The following is an 18500-nucleotide window of genomic DNA, read 5'->3' as shown; positions in this document are numbered from 1 at the left end:
AATTATAATATTTATTGTCTCGACAATAAGCTCTTCCTGTATTATGAAATTTAATTGGCCCCTAAACTTTGATTCCCCATCTTATTTCAGCCAAAAGGAACAACTTCGCTCCCAGGCTTCTATGACAATTTATTTATGCATTTGATTGCTCGTTGAGAGATTTAATTTCGATTTTTAGCCAAGCTCTCTGACGATAGATGCCAAAGGGCATGTCAGGACAAAGGACAAAAGAACAGGAAGCGAGGAGCTTCTGACGAAGTTTCCCAATGCAAATGATTTTGCAGAGACGGGGGCCGGGCCAATGCTAAGCGGAAAAGGAAATGCGTTTCCTGTTTAATTGAAAGACAAAATCATTGTTTGCTTTTCCTGTTTTCACTTATTTTATTTATCATTTTCATTTTCAGTTTTACAAACTAAATTTCCGTATTGAACATTTGATTCATTCTTAATCACAAAAAAATGGGAAAATAAATGTGAACCAAATTCAATGGTGAAAGATAATGGAGAATGATGGAAGGTTAAGTTTACGATATTTTGCTTAGCTATAAACCAATCCAACAAGAGAGTTCCATTTTGTTTCTCACTTTTCTCTTGTTTGAATTCAATTTGGGTTTGGTTTTGGTTTTTTTCTTTGGGTTTATTCATTTGAAGTTGTCCCATTTTGTTTTTAATTTACAACACGCACAAGATTTTCTTAGATTTGAATGGAGAATATGCTTACAGGGCTGTTCAGGGCTTCTTTCTGCTTAAGATTTAATGACATTTGAGTTCAAACTCCTCCCCGACTATGTACAATACAGTAAACATTCATTTTGGCTAATTTATAGGAAGGAGTACTGCCCCTACCCGGTCAATCAATGCCAAGCTGCCAGTGGCCCAGTTGGCTATCAAAGAAATGCCCGAGATACTCGTGCTGTTGGCCATTTGTTCCTTTTGGCCCACAATCGAACCAACGAAATGGCTTTGTATGCAAATGAGCCGCGCCAGGCGAATGGATTGCATTTCTCACACGCCAGGCCCAAAACATGCAATCCCCTCACCAGCACTTTCCCCTGCCCGTGCCCCAGTACACCCTCCTCTCTCGCATGAGTCACGAACTGCTTTCTGCCTTTTGTTTGTTGGCTGTTTAGTTTGTTTGGACTTGAATGCATTTAATGCGGTTTGTTGCGCATTTTCGCCTCATGCATGTCTGTGTCAATTTTCACCACTTTTTGGGCATCAACTGCTCGAGAGGACCGACCCCAGGGGCCTCTGACTCAGCTCAAGATAAATTAGCATAAGCCAAAGGATTAGTATCATGCATGTGGCTAATTTCTCAAGGGATAAATTTATGCCAACATTTTCAGAGAAGTGACTCAACGTGTAAAAGAAAAAAAAAAAAAAAAATTACAGAAGTCGTTGAACTTTTTTTAATAGAACAAAATATTGGATGCTTGGTATTACTTTTTCAACCTTACTTAGAAGACAAATTGTAGAGCTGAAAGCTCTTAAAGATCTTGTCAATGGAGACTTATACTTTCCAAACAGTAGAATATATAAAACAATTGCACCTGTTAGATTGCCAAACATACCCCAAGAGATTTGGGTACAATCCTTTTGAAATTCAATTTTTTTTTTACATATTTATTCTAAGTGAATATTCAGCTAATCTAATCTTTAGAATCTAAAGAGGCTCATGCTCCAAAAGACTTTTTCGTACAGAAAAACCATTGTCTACTTTTGTTTCAATATTCAATAAAACATTTTACTGGAATATGGAAGATTTAAAAATTGTTTCAAGGGGAAAGACTATTGCCCATTTCAATTGCAAGGCCAAAGGCTACAGGGGAGTCTTCCCAGCTTTCTTTGTTATTCGGCAGTGATTAGTCTCATTGCTTTGGGCAAAGTTTAATTTTAAAAGGCCATTCCATTCAAATGGGATCTGGCAGCCTGGCACTGATTGATCCAATTACACTCAGGGATACATCCATTATTCGTAGTACATTCAGATCTATTTATTCATCGAAACATTTGCCAAATTCGAAAGTTTTCAACAATCCATGGCTTCCACTTTCACGGCTCTGTCTATTTACAGCTTTCTGATCAAATTTAACTATATGTATATTTTGCTTTTCTTTAAAGAATTTACGGAATGCAAATTGTATATTTGGATTCATTTGATGTATTTTGATATTTTATTTAATTAAAATTAGTTTCGATTTTTTGCTTTACAGTTTTCTTACATTTGCTTAGGGACTTAGGCTAGTTGCTCTTATAAGTAAATGCAAAGTTTCTTTTGGGTAAGTTTTAGATGTGATTTCATAGGTAGATCGATGTGCAAACGATGCATATTTTTTACAATTGAAATGTTAGTCGCTTTTGATATGCCCGAAAAAGGTTGATAAAATACAAAGGAAGGAGAGGAATGGAATGGAAAAATAATCAAATTAAAAAGTTGTCTATATAATATTTTATTTCCCTTCGTTTAAAAATCAAGAAAATATCACAAAAGATTAACGAATGTATTTCTTCTTATCTTGTCTCAAGTTTTGCCTAAACAACGATTTTCCTTACAACGATAATTGCCTTAAATTATGCATAATTATATACAGTTTCTTAGCCTCTGCTTAAATGCTCGATTTGAGTAGTTTTCCCTTCCTTTCCTTTCGTTTCGCTTCCGTTTCGATATTCCATTCAATATTATATCTTGCTCTAGCTCTGCGAATTTTCTTTGCATTTCCATTTCCATTCACACACACACACATACACACGCACATCAATTGAATTTCGAATTTAACCGCCGCGGCGGCTAGGATTTAGTTTATCTTTTCATATTTATCGTTTTCTTTGAGATTTTGGCATAGGATATGTTTTGCTTTTCCACATTGACTAGGACTCAGCTGCTTTGCTAGTTGATAGGTGTGTATATCTTCGCGGATTTCTGTCCAGAGTCTCAGCTTAGGCCGAAGATAGTTAACTCGCCCGCGACCAGGGCCCGGTCCGGAGCAGCAGAAGCAGCAGGACTGGAGGCAGCAACGACACGAGATGGGAGGGTAGTCTTGACCCGGCAGCACCTGAAACACACAAATTCAGTTAGCAGTGTTCATGGGGTGGGTAGTGATTCAAACTTTGAGTGGGGAATATACCAATAGTGCTGGATTTGGCTGCCACCGTTTCGCGGGATTCCAGGGCCGGTGCTCGCTGCTGGCGATCGCTTTCCACACTCTCCTCGTTGCTCTGCAAGTACAACGAGCTGATCTTGGCCACGCACTGCAACGATACACATTGGAAGTCATTTGGGAAGTCATCTTTTTGGTAAGGTACTCACCTTCAGCTTCATATCTCCGTGCTTAAAGTGGAAGGGTCGCACTCGAAACTCCAGGCCAAGGCGGGCCATCTCCAGTCCATCCCGATTGACCACTATTTTGTCGTACTGCCTCAAATGGGCCTTCTGCACCGGCTCCCCATTGATCAACCAGCTCAGGTGGCACACCGGCTTGGACGGCGACGAGGTGCAGTTGACGCGGACAGTGTCCCCAATCTGGTATCGCGGCTGTCCGCCAGTTATCTTTGGGCCATGGTTGGGTGTCACTGAAAAATAAATGGGAAGTTTTGGAATTACTTTTCTTAAATATTATGTATTTTAATGTCTCTTGAGACTCTTTCCCCTTTAAGTTATTACTTCACCTATGTATTTTTGGATGGCCAAAGGCTCTGACGACTTTATTAATCGATTACTCATTGGTTTTCCTAATGTTGTGATCGATTACCAATCTTCGTTTACTATCGATAAATACCCCGCCATACATAATTTATAAATACACCAATCCTTTTAAAGGCCAGACATTTATAGTTCCCCCACTTTAATGATTGTTTTCTTAGGGCTGCACTTCAATTCAATTTACCCTGAAACTACCTTCGCCTCACTATCACCTACAGCCTGCGGCAAGCATGCCCCATGCACCACTTCCCATTCCCCTGCAGCTCCTCATTGGCAGTCTCGTCTGAGCTTAGTTATTTAATTTTAATGAGCCGGGGAAATTGAATGTTTTCCTAGACCTGAGCTAGCTGGCCATTTCGTGCCACGTTTTATTTGGCCAGAGACTCCTGGGCACGGCCATCTAGGCTTTCCCCTGCCCCACTGCTTTCTTGTTGTGTTATTTTATATGCAGCGTCGCTTATGTGCCCCACTGCCCCACAAGGAAAGATGGGAGTGTGGGCTGGCCGGCATTCTCAAGATTTATGTGCAGATTTGTGGCAGGCAGCCAGTGAGAAAGAAGCCTGGAAGCTGCAGAGAGAATGAAACTTTCGTTTGGTCCCACGAAATGCTTATTCAAAGTTTATTTGGCCATGTGTGTGTCTGTCTGTCTGTCTGTCTTCTCTTCTTCTGTGTACATCTGTGCGTGAACGGGTGTGTGGTTGCGTCTCTGTGGGTGTGGCTGTAGGTGTGTGAGTGTTGTACCATTTCTGGATGAGTGGGGGGGGCCATCTGGCTTAGAACCCACCTCCACCCAAGCGCAGCCTTTGGGGCATATTCCGTGTACATAACAAAAATAAATATTAGAAGGCCAGGAGAAAAGTTTGTCTTAAATTGGCCGAAGACTAAAGTACCCTTTCAAACTTATAGATTCTCTCTTCCGTGAATGACACGAAAAAATAATCAATCAAGTCCCAACAAAAAGAATTATTGAAAGAAATATCTCCAATTGATTGTATTCCATCAGCCACTTCGCTTGAATAAATAAATTGTTTAAATACAAAGTAAAGTAAATCTTTGTAAATTCCAAAAACCAAAGCCACCATCACAGCTGCACTTTGCTTTTGTATTTCTTCCAACACATTTATTCTACAAAATCCAAATAACTTTAATAAATATTTGAATGTGTCTTCCACACGTGTTTCTCATTTCTAAAAATCATTGGACACATTCCGCTCGTAGGTCTCCTCTCCCCTGGCCATTGTCATTCACTTCCCTGCTGCTGCATATCCGACAGCCGACACACTATTATCCATGCATGTGCAGAAATAAAAACCAAGTCAAGTGGGACCAAAACCAGGACCAGATCCAGATCCAGGAGCAGGCCTGGGCCCCCCTTACGCCCACTTTTCTGTATATTCCTCGGCCTCTGCCTCAGCGTCAGCCTCTTTGGGCCGAGTGTTTTCTGTATGCATTATAAATATTCTTTCATGCCAAAACCAAGGAACAAAAAAAACAGAAGGCAGGGAAATCTTCTCTCTCATAACATTTTCTGTTGCTTCTGTGTGTGTGTGTGTGTGTGCGCCATAAAACAAAATTAATTTTTAATGGTTTTCAAAAAATTAATTTTGCTTAGAAGCCATTGGAGGGTTTTGTGGTGGCCTGTCCTTTCTGGTCCTGGTTGGTCACCTCCGGGTCTAACCGGGTCCGGGTCCTGGTCCGGTTCCAATTCCAAGAAGCAGTTCAGTCCGGTTAAGGTTGCTCTTTTCTGGATTGGATTTTCCGTTTGCTTATTTGTAATTTATAAAGTAAAGTTTACTTTGCTTTGCTTTCGTTCCCTCTCTCTGTCCCATGGAACAAACTCAATTTGGGTGCAACATGCAACCAGGGAGGCGGAACGCATAAAGGAAGCAATCTAAAAATCCAACTTGGAGAAATGCATTTTTGATAAACACATTTAGAGAGATTGAAAATATGATTTCTCTCTGTTCACTCTGTTCCCATGGCAAATTTATTCGGGCTGCCGCAGTTGGCCAATGTAAATTGTCATAAGCCGAAATTAAATGACGGGAAAAACAAGAAAACGGAATGAAATTAGGTACATTTATTTGCGGTACAACGTTGAGGCTTTGAGTAATAAATTTTCGAAAAATTTCTGTTGGATCGAAATTTAGCTCGAAGAATTCAAAGTAATTATTTATGCTTGCATTCTTAACCAATCCGAAAAGAATGGAATTCGAATTTCACCACAGATTCAGTCTTCAGTCTCCGATTTCGAAAATAAACCCCACTTTCCCGCCACAGCAACCAAGGGAATACTCCATTTATCGCATTTCAATTTCCTGCTAAAAATACCTTTACTTACCCTTAAAGTTAATTAATGGATTGCAATGTTATCTCTGCTTGATATTTATTGCCACAAAACCTTTTCCAAAAACAGCTCCAAAGTCCTGCCCAACCCTTCCCATCTCCTGTGCCCACCTGTGTCCTTCGGGTTATGTTCTGATAATTGTTTATATATAATGTGAACATTTTTTAAGTCAACGCCATATTGTCGCACTTAAATTTTATTTTGTGGCATAAATCTAATGGGACACCGACACCCCCCATGAAGAGCTTGGCAGAACAAAAGAGCCGGGGAGAATGGGTGAAGGAGAGGTACGAGTAGATGCCCTCACACATGGATGTCCTGAGTGTATGTTCGTATGATTTGGCAATTTATTTCGGCCAGACTTAGCACGCAACGATGAAGGGAACAGAGGCAGAACAAGAAGTAGAGCAAGAGAGGGAGAAGCAGAGGCGAAGATGAGAATAATAAGAGTGTGGGGGGGAGCAGAGGTGGAACAAAGGTAGAAAGAGACGATAGCACAATACTGGGGGAACCCGCAGCAGGACTTGCCATAAGCCCAAAAACTAAAAGCTAAAAGAGAAACTGGAGGAAATGGGGGGAAATGGGCGAACGCCCAATGCTGAATGTTGAATAGCCGCATGGTTCAAGTATATTTTCGGCATTTTCCCATGACTAAGCAGTTTCTTTTTGGGCAGAAAGTGGTGGGTAGAGAGGGGAGGAGGCAGACGAGCGTTTTAACTGCTCGTTTGCTACCTTTTGTGCAGTCAAAAAGAAGGCGAAAAGAAACCAGGTGAAAAAGTGTCTAAGGCAGCCGCCGCCGCCAGCACCTGCAGGGGCAGGCAGACACCAACCACGGTAACAACAGCAACAACAAGGGGGACAGCTACTACTACTACTACAGTGAGCACTTTAAGTGGGCGTCCGTCCGTCCGTCCGTCCGTTCGGGCTCTGTTGGGGGTCTCCTTTTAATATGCTGCGGCGTGTTCTTTCCCTCTCTGAATTTTCCTACACTCAAGCGCACTTTGCAGCTTCTTCTGAGGCAAGCGATAAGCTGGGTCAGGTGGTTGGGATTTCGGCAATGTGTAGATGGATTGGGGCTAGATCTCCCCTCTAGGCATTCGCATGTTCTAGTTGCAGGGGGTCCGTAGTCCGTAGTCCGGAGTCCTCCAGGGGACAAGAGGATTATGCACATGTTGAGTCCTTGCCTAAACCGCCAAGTGACTTTATCCCTCTCTCCCTCTCTCTGTATCTCCATCTTTTTTCATACTTCTCCAAAATTTTTAATAAACATTTGCAGAAATGATTTACACCCAGTTATGTGAAATTTATTCCACTCTAAATGTCAGCTGTCTATGGAAATAAATAATGGAAATTGCAAAATACAAACATTGAGACCTAGTACACTCTCAGACAGTGGCAGGTGACAGCTCTGGCAGACTGAAACAGAGTTGCAGGCCAGAGTTAATATTCATATTCTTAGACAAAATTTATTTCAAAATTTCCATCCGTGCGAGACTTTCTTGTTGTAGTAAACAGAGGGAGGCGCAACGGAAGTGGAAACGGAGTCAACAGCAGAGAAGACAATCTACCCATGAGGCATTGAGCATGCAATGGTGGCTCACGCCGCTGTGATGCATCTCAAATGGTGACTGTCTCTGGATCATCGTGCTGCGTGGCTGAGGCATTTCTGGTGCGTCGAACGAGGCTTTGGGACGTCTTTCATCAGCGATCAGCGGGGTGGGGTGCGTTGTATGTCGAGCAAAGAAACCGCGTCCAGTCCAATCGATGAGACTGGAACTCCTGTGACGCCAGCTAGTCGTAGTCCAGGGCAGCCGTAATTTGGCCACAGTTGGTAGATGGGCTGTACCATTAACTGTGGCCATAGCTTTGGTGGTTCCGGCAGTTGATCAGCTTCTGCTTCAGTTGCCATCTACGATTGTATAGTGGATGCCCCAGCTGTCTCAGTGACCGCATCCGCAGCCGGGGCAGTGGACAGTCAAGCTCACACGAAAAAATCCGCAAGACACAAAATTTGGAAGCTATGAAATCATCGAAATTCTTTTTGATTAAAGGCGACTTTATTTTTATTCGACTGGGAATTATTTGACATATTCGTTTTGCTCAAGCAGAGCAACAGCCCAGGCTAACAGCCTGTTAACACTCGCTGTTACTGCTCTCCGTCAACAGCCACTGTTAGCCGTTATGGATCTCTGTTAGCACTCTCTAACAGCGATCGCTCTTACGATCCACACGGGTCTAGAGCGGCCTAAGACACAAGATTAATATCTCATTAAATAGCTATTCAACGATGATGAAATTGTAACGCCCAGTTATGTAGTTATCAAGACGTTAAAAAGCCTATTAAAAGCCCTCCCCCCCAAACTTTTACAAAGTATTATCTCCTTAGCGTCTTACTGGAGGAACTTCTGCCTCCCAAGAATTCCCCTCAATTGTTCGCACTAAACTTTAATGAATGCCTGAATTGCCGGAGCTGGGGCTGGAGCTGGGTCGGCCTCTTTCGAGAATTTACAGCTCATTAGTGTGACCAGGCCAAGGAGCAACAATAAATATTGCGGCGGAGTGGCAACGGCATCGGCATTGGCCTCGGCCTTCCCCGTTCCCAACTTTTCTCATAGCTCATAAAAATCACATTTAACTTTGCTCTCCAGTGGTGGCCGAATGCGGGGGGTCACGGGGGTGCGCCCCCAAGAACATCCTTGTCTTGGTCCTTTATGCAGGCAATTGCTTTTTTATATTGTAAAATCGATAAGCGATCACATTATACGAGGACGAGTGCGAGTACGAGTATGGGGCTGGGGCTGGGGATGGGGATGGGGATGGGATGTGTGTGTGTGTGTGTGAGGGGAAGGAAAAGAAGAAACGCAGCGGGAAAGTGAGTTATATATGTGTTTGTCCTTTAAAGTGCACTTAACCATAAATTCAGCGGGGGGAACAAGTAGAAGACCTGCCCAAGGACCCTAGGATCCCAGAGCCCCCAGGATGGGCACGGGACCCATCGAGAGACGGCAAGAGCGAGAGAGCAGGACATGTTCCCAGCGTTGAGAGCCTTGCGTGCTCATTAATTATAAAACAACGCGCGAAACGCGCGCATACACCGATACACGTGCACACTCGAACGTCCATACGTACATATGGAAGAGTCAGACACAGATACGGATACAGGAAGAGCTGAGGAAATAACAGTAACTGTAATGTTGGCTTAACTCAAACATGCCGCAACTGAGAGCGAAAGAGAACAGAAAAGGAAAGGAAGGGCAGGGGTGCGACTTGTACCGTGCATTAAAAATCGTTGCCATATGTAAAATTAAAGATAACAAATGAGGAAGGGGGCCTGCGGACTAAAAGGACGTAGGGGGTGGGAAGAGGAAAATAAGGAAAAAACTGCGGAGCGTGGGTGGAAGAGAAAGTGGAGAAGGGGCAAGCGAAAACGGAGACATAGTGTCGGACTGCAGTACTTTTGGAACTACAAGAAGCTGTCGCGATTTTCCATTGGAATGACAATCCTGCAGTTCCCTTTCAATCCGTTCCCTTTCATTTCATTTCCGTTCCCTTCCATTTCGTTTCGTTTCTTTTCCTTTTTTTTCAACCAACTGACGACAGATGGACAAAACAAAGAGTGTGACAGAAGAAAAGTGAGATGAAAAGAGGAAAGCGAGAGAGAGAATCGACAGCAAAGAATGTAAATAACAATCGACAAGGAAGTAAATGAAGAAAGGAGTGAAGAGACGCAGCAAATGGTGCAGATGTAACATCAACAGAAGAAGAAAGAGCAGCTGAAAGAATAGGAACCTGAGAACCTGAGGATTATCTTGTCCTATTCCCACTCTCCTACTCCTAAGAGAAGTAATATGTACAGGAGAAACAGAGGGACATTGCTCTAACCATCAAATACTTATTGCAAGAAAGAAAATTAAATAATATTGAAGAATAAATCGTAGAGTTAAGCCGCTCTAGAGCAAGCGATGTCAGAGAGCGGTAACAGTACGCTGTTAACTAACACCGGATACAGGCTGTTAACGGAGAGCTAACAGGCTGTTAACCAGGGGTGTTACAGCTGCTGCCCTGCACACAATCTTCTCCATTCAACAGACAATACTAAGCCGACAAGCTATAGTGTCCAGATCTAACATCAATTTCATTATTTACTATGTAGAAATTAACTGATCAGCTGTATGTGTAGACACATGCATCATCCCATCATGAATGCATCTGAGAGCCAGCTCATTCCGACTTCCACTCCAACCATACCACCGAACCGAAACCAATACATTTGCCCAACTTCCATATCAATAAATCAGCTTGGGAATCCCTTCCAAATCATATCCATAAAAGATTTCCCACGCAGGAAGACTTTTCGCTGGCTTTTTATGATCACAAAATTAACATTTCCAGCCACATTGGGGGCGATGCCAGAGGTCTCTGTGGGGACAATCGAGGCAGAGCCTCACTAAAGCATATTTTATGGTTCACTTGCATTAGCAGGACCACCATCCACCATCCACCATCCCCCCGGGTGGCTGACTCTCACTGCCACCCACATACGCCCACGAATGATGATGCTGCTGACACAGTTGTTGATGATGAGATTCTTCCGCTCCCTCTCCCGCTCCCGCTCCACACTACCCCGCAAACTCTTATTTGCTCTGACTTCCTCCGTTTGGGTTCGATTTGCAACGCCCACAATTTCTTTATATTCTCTGGCGTTTTGCTCGCTCACATTTCTTTTCTTGCTCGATTTTCGCCTTCGACTTTTGTTCGAATATCGTTCAATTTGGCTGCCCAGACACATTGTTTAATATGCAAAACCATTTCCATTTCCCTGACATTCCAATGCGACCAAGTCCTGAGGAAGATGGAGGGTTGGTAGCTCAGGGAATGGCCAAAGGGAAAATCAGCATGAAATGTGCTTAGTGCGTGTTGTCCTGGGCAATGGGCGTGGTCCTGGCTCTGCTCCCCGTTCCGCCTGCTCGTGCCCCACAAGCTAATGCAGGTTTCTCTGCCTCAAGGCAGACGGGGAGGGAGAGAGAGAGGGCCCAGATGATGTTCTGGGTCCGGTTCTCGGGGGGATTGGACTCCATTGGTTGCGCTGGTGGCGCTGCACATATTGATAACCGTTTGATTCTTTTATGAGTTTATAAATTTGTGATTAACTTCAGGCGAGGCGGCGGCTGCCTGAACCCCGAACTTGATTGAAGAAAACCTTCCATGAAGCCCGAATCCCCGGGGGGGTTCCCCTCTCCCCTTATTGTATGTAAAGTGAAACCAAGTTTTTTTTGTTTTTTTTTCAGCCCGTTTCGCCAGCTGGCGCCCATTGTCTTGGCGGGACTTAAAAGTCGACTGGGCAAAGCGACATGAAAACATAATTTTACTTCAAAATTGCAATGACAGTTGCAGGGTATATGCCACGCCCCTTCTCTGTACAGTGTACACACATGGGCGATGCGACGCGACTCTTTGTTGTAGCTGCGACTGCGACAGCAACGGCAACGGCAACGGCGACTGCAAAAATTCCATTTCAATTGTTTGCTTAGATTATGCAGTTGTATTAAGAGCAAAAAAGCGAAAGAAGATAGGAGTGGAAGCTGGGAGCTGGAAGCTGCAAGCTGGAGGAGAAAGGCAGAGAAAGCGTGCACACTCAGAGTGCTATCCAGTGTCTAGGGTTGCCAGCGCACGGAATAAAAACAACACACAGAAACCGTAAAGAAAGCGAACAAAAAAAGGGAACGTGGGGAGCAGGAGGTAAAGGGGGGGGAGAGGATTCCTTTAAAAGCAGCGAACAAGAGGCGAGCTTTACAAGGAGCCTGGGAGTTGACTCGACTCGACAATGCCATTTGCAACGCATTGCCATGTTGCATGAATTTCATTTACGATGATGGTGCACCACGCGGCTGAGACGGCAACGTAGCTGGAGACCAGACCCCCCAAAGCACTGGGTCGGTCCGTCGCCATCTATGTCAGCGACACCTGAGAACGGCGGTGGAACGCCTTAAAGCCGTCTCGTGTTTCGCTGTTGCAATGGAAAAGTTGAGTCGAAAACTTCAATTTAATTATGTTGATTAATGTCGCTGAGGAGTTGCAACAGAAGCGATAAGTGTAGCGATATGTAGAGGGAGCCCTGACGATAGATTGCTGATGGATTGCACGATGCGAAGGAACGAGAATTAATTGCAGAAAATACAAGAAAATTGCGAAGAAAGGAGCCAACTTTAAATTTAAAACTGCTTGCAGGATTCTCTCTAAAATATTTTCGTGCTCCTGCTAATTGTCTTAGTTCTTAATTCTATAATTTCTTCTGCGCTCTTTAAAGTCTCACTCTGCAGTAAAGTTAAATTTATCTTATCTCCAACCCAAAGACCATTTTTTACTGCACACTTCATCCCGCATATGCGAGCCATCCGAGTGTGTGAGCGGGAAACCATCAAAGACTCCTGACAGCGGGGCTGACAACCTGCATGCATCTCGGACTCAGATTTCAGATTTCAGACGGTTCGGATGTGTCTTTAAATGGGTTTTTTGCTCCTCCGTATCTGGTGACAGGAGTCCTCTGCTGTTATCCTTTAACTTGTGTCTGTCAATCCTTTTGGCTGCTCTTCGGCTTTTGCTGTTTATCCACCCGCTCTCCGGTACCCCACCAATTATGTTGCACATCTTTTTGCACGTCTCTGCCAGCTGCCCGCTACCCGCTACCCGCTGCAACTTCAGATGTCGTTCACAACATTGTTGACTGCCCGGGACTATTAGCATTTTAATTAAATTTTCTGTTGTCGCCACGGTTGTCCATGTTCATTTGACACCCGCCCATCCCTCTTTCCATTCATCCTCTTTTTTTATGTCGAAAAGAACTTACCCACAACGGTCATGGTCTCGGACTCGGAGACGGTGTTGAATGCGGGCGCCTCGCCGGACACCTCGCAGCGGTAGAGTCCAGAACTTTGGAGTGTTACGCGTCGCAGGATTATCTGTGTGTCCGAGGAGTTACGCAGCTGCAAAAAGACAAATTATACGGCAATGAGTCGACACAAAATCAAATGCAATTAGAGCTAAAGATTTTTCCAATGGATCTCCATTTTTTACAAAATTCCCTTTACAAAATGAAGATTGATGATGGCGCCCGCAGAATCCAAGCACTCGTACAGTTTATTATTAGTTTGGGGACTGACAGTAGGCGTGGCTCACATCACCGAGCAAATTTAATTTGCTCGAAACGTAACAGAAAAGCAAACAAAAGTCATAAAGAAGAGCCCGAAACCGCAACGCACCAAACCCAAGAGCCAAGCAATGAAATATCTAGAAACAATCGCAAGAATTTCCACACTTAAAGTGGACTGGGAAAAAAGAGGAGGTGCAAGGGAATGAATGGGGAAGAGCATAAAAGATTGGAGATACGCAACTCTGTAAGGGAATGGCCCATGTGGTAGTGGGGGCTGGGGGAGAGCGAAAACTGTTGTAAAAGTCACTCAAACATCTTCGTTTTGTTCTCCTCCGAGACATTCGAGCAACAATTGCAGTCAAGTTCTTTAAGTTGCAGTTTTATTATCACACACACACATGATCCACATAGGAGGTATGTTCATTGAACATATACCGACCATAAGATACCTGCTGTTTGCATGTATTTTTTGTGCACTTAATCACAGCCAATTCAATTGAAACAGAATAGTGCTTGCATTGTAGATTAAGGATATATGTATATGTACATTATTCCCTTCAATTTGATAGTCATATATGTACATTGTACCGAGGTACATACATATGTGCGAATTGCTGAGACGCCGCAGTCAGCAACAGGGTCTGTAAAGTTAACAGCGCAAGTAACAGAGCCAAGCCAAGCCTCAGCGATCCATGCAAATTATTCGCTGCCTAATTCTTCCTCTATCCACTCGCCTTTTCATAGAGCATATACATATATAAATAAATATTTGAAAAAATAAATAGAGCGTTGTCCTGGAGTCAAACTATAACTACGACATACCCTGGAGCACAAATATTTACAATTAAAGGCGCCATTAAAGTGGAGTCTCCGAATTCTATTTACCAGGTTTTATTCTTGGCTGATCAAGACTAAATATAAATCTTTTTGTGATCAGTATCTAGCTGTCTTCTGCCTGTTGAGCAGCCCCACAATATACCCCTTTACTCAACGAGTACCAGATGTACAAAGAAAGTTTCATTTCATTCCATTTTTAGTCCGTTGTCGAGCAAATTTTTATGAAAATTCTTTGCTCTCGCTTTATGTTTGGTTTCTTTCTCTCTCTCTCTCTCTCTCTATTTCTCTTGGCTTGTCTCTCTATCCCACTCTGATGTAAACAATCACAAAAGTCACGTTCAACATTATTTTTGGTTTGTTGCTTGTTTTCGGATGTCGTTGCCACACCCCCCAGCCACCCAGCCAACACAGCCCCCACAGCCCTTCAAGTCTTCAAGTTACAATGGTTGCGGACTGGCCTGGCTTTTGTTTGTTCCCCTTCTTGGCAGTACTTAAGTCGGGTTCTGCTTCTTATTCGGCGGCTGCTGCCTCGTCTTTTAGCCAATTCTTGGGGCACGCTCAAGTTGTCAGCGCCCCATAACCCCCGCCATTCGGGCTGGATGTTGGTCAAAAGAGGGTTGAGAGGAGGTTCCAAGACAAGTCGCAGTACGGATGGAAAATTGTTCTGCTCTCGCCAAAAGAAAACTCCAAATCCAGCCACAATTCAAATTGCAGTCTCCCTTTATTGCTTTCACGTTCCCCCCCTCCCTGTCATCAGAACCGTCTCAAGTTTTCCCTTTCCCCCCTCTAGCAATGCTCTTCGGATGAACATGCACTGGCCATTTCGCTCATGATTGCAGATTGAAGTTGTTATTTGTAATTCCAAATTTGGTTTTGGCCAACAAGAATCTCAGCTCTAACCTTGTTTATGCTGCTCTGATTGCAGTGGCCGTAAAAGGAAGCCACATCTCTGCTGCGGATGCAAATTTCATTGAGAATGAGGGAGACATACCACGAGAATCTTCGGTTTTGCGCTTAGTATCTTTGAAGTATATTAACTAGAGATAGAGATAGTTTCTAGGCGATGGGAATAAGAGTTTGCAGGAGTATCTGAAGTATATAAAATATATTGTGGAATCCCATTGTACGCAGAGAATACAGAATAGAATGTAGAAGCAGCTCAAGCAGAATACTTCTGTTTTGGATGCTTAGTAGGGAAAATTATGATGGATTGGCTGGCTGGACTTACGGCATAATCTTCTTCAATTTTCTAAACACTTTTAAATACTTAATGTGTGTACAAAATTTCTCTATTATTAACTAGATTTTCGGAAATATCCCAAACAATATCCCAAAATTCTGCAGAGAGCATTTCCGGCATTAAGTCCCGGCCACAAGGCGCTCGCATGAAAATATTTCCACTTTATCATGTCCCGAACAGCGTCCCAAGAGCTTTTGCACAGCCACAACCCGTTCTCGCTCTCTCTCTCTGTCTCGCTCTCTGGCTCTCCCTTTTGTTCTAATCATCTGCCTGCAAGCGCGGTTGAGGCCTTCAACCCTTTTTGGCCGGGTCCAAATGCAGACATTGAGATCAGCGAAAATTATGCCGCATTACGCGTTATGGCCGCCGCCACTGCCTGCACGCCTGGCCTGGGCTGTTGTTTCACTTGGGAACTGAAGGACTCGACCAGGCTCTCATATTTCCCGTCCCCGTCCCCGTCCACCCGTTTCTGGTTTGCCATATTTAGCCGCTTGGAAACACGCACAGGCCATAAAACACGCTCGCACATTGCTCATACGCCACGTTAGACCGACAATTGACGGGATTTACTTTGCCTTTGCTCTGGCTTTTGCCCTGCACTTGCTCTGCACTGCTCTGCCTTTGCCCTGCCACCCCACAAAGTAGACGCACTTAAGTGCTTTTGGCAAATTATTATTATTAGAACGGCTCGCAAGAGTCCCTCCAGTGGAGTGGGAGGCCAAAGGATATCAACTTTGTCTGGGATATTGACAGCTTTAAGTGATTTCCGTTAACCTTTTCAATCGCAGCAAAAGCAGACCAACACGTGACCCTCCCCAAGCCAAGCCAGAGAGAGGAGGAGGAGAAGTAAAGAGCACTGAAGAGCAGCGCACAGACACACATTTTTATGGGCAACAAAAGCAGGTTACATCCACATTAAATTAAAGTTAAATTGCAAAACTACGTGGCAGCAATTTTCATCTCACCGTCGACGTAATCAGCAACAAGGAAAGAAACGCCCAGAAATGTGGGCGACTCTGGCGCGTGGAGGGGAAGCTGCGAGGGTGCTCTGTGGCAATTACATGTTTTAAAATAATCATTATGATCGGGTCGTAACACTAAATCCTAAACAACAACCAACCAACTAAGCAATCCCCAACCCTCCCCAGAAATCCAGGCCCCGTAAATTGTAATAAAATTTTAAATTAAATTTCTCTCCCTCCTTCGTTCGTTTCATTTTGCTGGCAGCAGCAGCAGCAGCACCTGTTGCCATATTCCTACTTACATCGATGTTGACTCCGGGCAGGGGGAACACCTGTCCGGGGGGCTTATCTCGCGGCACATAGCGGTAGATCTCGTGTCCATCCTTATACCATTTCACCGAGTACAGGGACTCGCCGTCCAGCGCATAACGACAGCCCAGAGTGGCGCTCTTCAGACGCATTATGTGATTGGGTATCTTCACCTCGGTCATTGTCAGGGAGCTGCTAATGTCTGCAATTAGTGGAGAGAGAAAAGGAGATTAGAGAAATGACTATGCGAGTGCTGCAAATTATTTTTAATGTCATGTCCCCCCCCTTTGTACTCCCCCGTGGCAGGGCTCACTGTTAAGCCTTCAGTGGCTGCGAACTTTTGCTCAAGCCACCACTATGGATGACAGACCCAGCCCACATACATATTTCAGCAGTTATGATTCCTGCTGGCCATATTTTCCGTCCAAAACAGAAAACCCAAACAACACATAAAACCTTTTGGGGCCTGCTGTCACATGAATTTTGACTTGCATGCTTCTGCTTTCTGGACGCGGGCTGCCACTGGGGGGACACAGGACAGCCCAGTGCCTGTCACTGCAGTCTACAATTCACGTGGCGGGCATAGCAAAAATGCACAAAAAACTCGCATTTTTTGCATAGAAATAATGAAAGTTGAACCCCAAATACTCTGCAGGTCGGTTAGCTTGTCTCTCAACAATCCATTTAAAATCTCTTAATTATACAGCTCGTGGAGACGCGAATATACCAACTCACCATGGTGGATACTGCAGAGTAGGGGATTTTAAAGTCTTAATTCCCTTTTGAAAATAGCTTAGACCTAAACAAACGCCAAAGCCCCTCCCCAAATTTGCCTTTTGCGACATTTTGGCGCACTTTTCGGTCTGCAGTAGCCAGGATGTAGCCAGCAGTTTGTAGCCATATGGCAGCCCTCCCCCAGCAGTTTGCATGTGGAGTGGGGTAACGCGGTGGGGGGACACACCCACTTATTTAATATACCGTTACACTTTTCATTTCTCCAAACGTCAAACGTGAAAAAGTGAGTTCTGTGGCCACACTGGCAAAAAACAAACACTCACGCATACATCTACGCTCATGTGTGTTGGTGTGTGTGTGTGTGTGTGTGTGTGTGTGTGTTTGTGTGTGTGGTGTAACGTGCAGCGCCGCCATTGAATTTATCACATTCACATGCAAATTGCGCCAAACGACCTTATTATGCAAATTGCCAACTGCAAATGGAGAACGAAATTGATTTTCCTGCATTTCTCCAGCAACAACAACAGCAGCAACCACTACTGCTACTGCTACTGCTACAGGCAAGCAATGGAGTCACACACATGCATACATACACTCTGCAAAACGGATAGGTACAGTGGAACCAGATAATGGCAATAAAGAGTTGTCTAGATAGGTAGCGACAATACACCGCTTTAAGGTGATATATATTAATTTTAAGCACCTTTTTATTTGGGTAAAAATCCACCTAACAGTGGGAATATCTTTGTAATTTAAAGGATCTACAGTATCTATATAAACTCTTTCGGAAACTCTTTCTAAGAAAGTTGGCAAAAACTTAAGTCTTCACTGGAAATTTCTCCTAATTTATTTCACATTTATTTCACCCCCGCCACTCTTCTCTAACCACACATTAAAAAGGATGCTTTTGGACTGACAATGATTCAGATTATTCACATATTTCTTATCCATTCCTGATCCTTTATCATTTGTTCTCGAATCAATGTGCATCGTTATCCACATATGAGTACCTCTTCCTCTGCTTCCGTATGTGCGCTCCCTTGACAGAGGGCCGATGGTGGTGTCTGGAGGATCTCCTGTTGTTTCTGGCATCGTTCAACAGTTTTGCGACATTCAGCAAGCCACATTTATATGACAACTAGCGGTGGCAGCGGCAATGGCAGCGGCAGTAGAAGAGCAGTGGCAGCCACGGCGACAGGTTCCTAACGCCACGCCACAGA

General features: G+C 44.0%; 1 protein-coding gene across 1 annotated transcript in view; it reads right to left on the bottom strand.

Moving 5' to 3' along the window:
- Positions 1-374: 374 nt before the first annotated feature.
- The window catches only part of LOC111077885, a 41175-nt gene continuing 23049 nt past the window's right edge, over positions 375-18500 (bottom strand). Inside the window, exons 3-7 of the mRNA XM_022372348.2 lie at positions 16539-16747; positions 12895-13030; positions 3308-3570; positions 3126-3249; positions 375-3053 (exon numbers count right to left, since the gene is read on the bottom strand). Of these exons, the coding sequence (XP_022228040.2) occupies positions 2953-3053; positions 3126-3249; positions 3308-3570; positions 12895-13030; positions 16539-16747 (833 nt within the window). The 3' untranslated portion in view covers positions 375-2952. The remainder of the gene's footprint in view (positions 3054-3125; positions 3250-3307; positions 3571-12894; positions 13031-16538; positions 16748-18500) is intronic.

This window comes from Drosophila obscura, unplaced genomic scaffold (assembly GCF_018151105.1).
Source record: "Drosophila obscura isolate BZ-5 IFL unplaced genomic scaffold, ASM1815110v1 contig_14, whole genome shotgun sequence".
In the NCBI taxonomy this organism is placed as follows: Eukaryota; Metazoa; Arthropoda; class Insecta; order Diptera; family Drosophilidae; genus Drosophila; species Drosophila obscura.
Note: the sequence above shows the minus strand (reverse complement) of the source record. Positions and strands in the feature narration are given on the sequence as shown.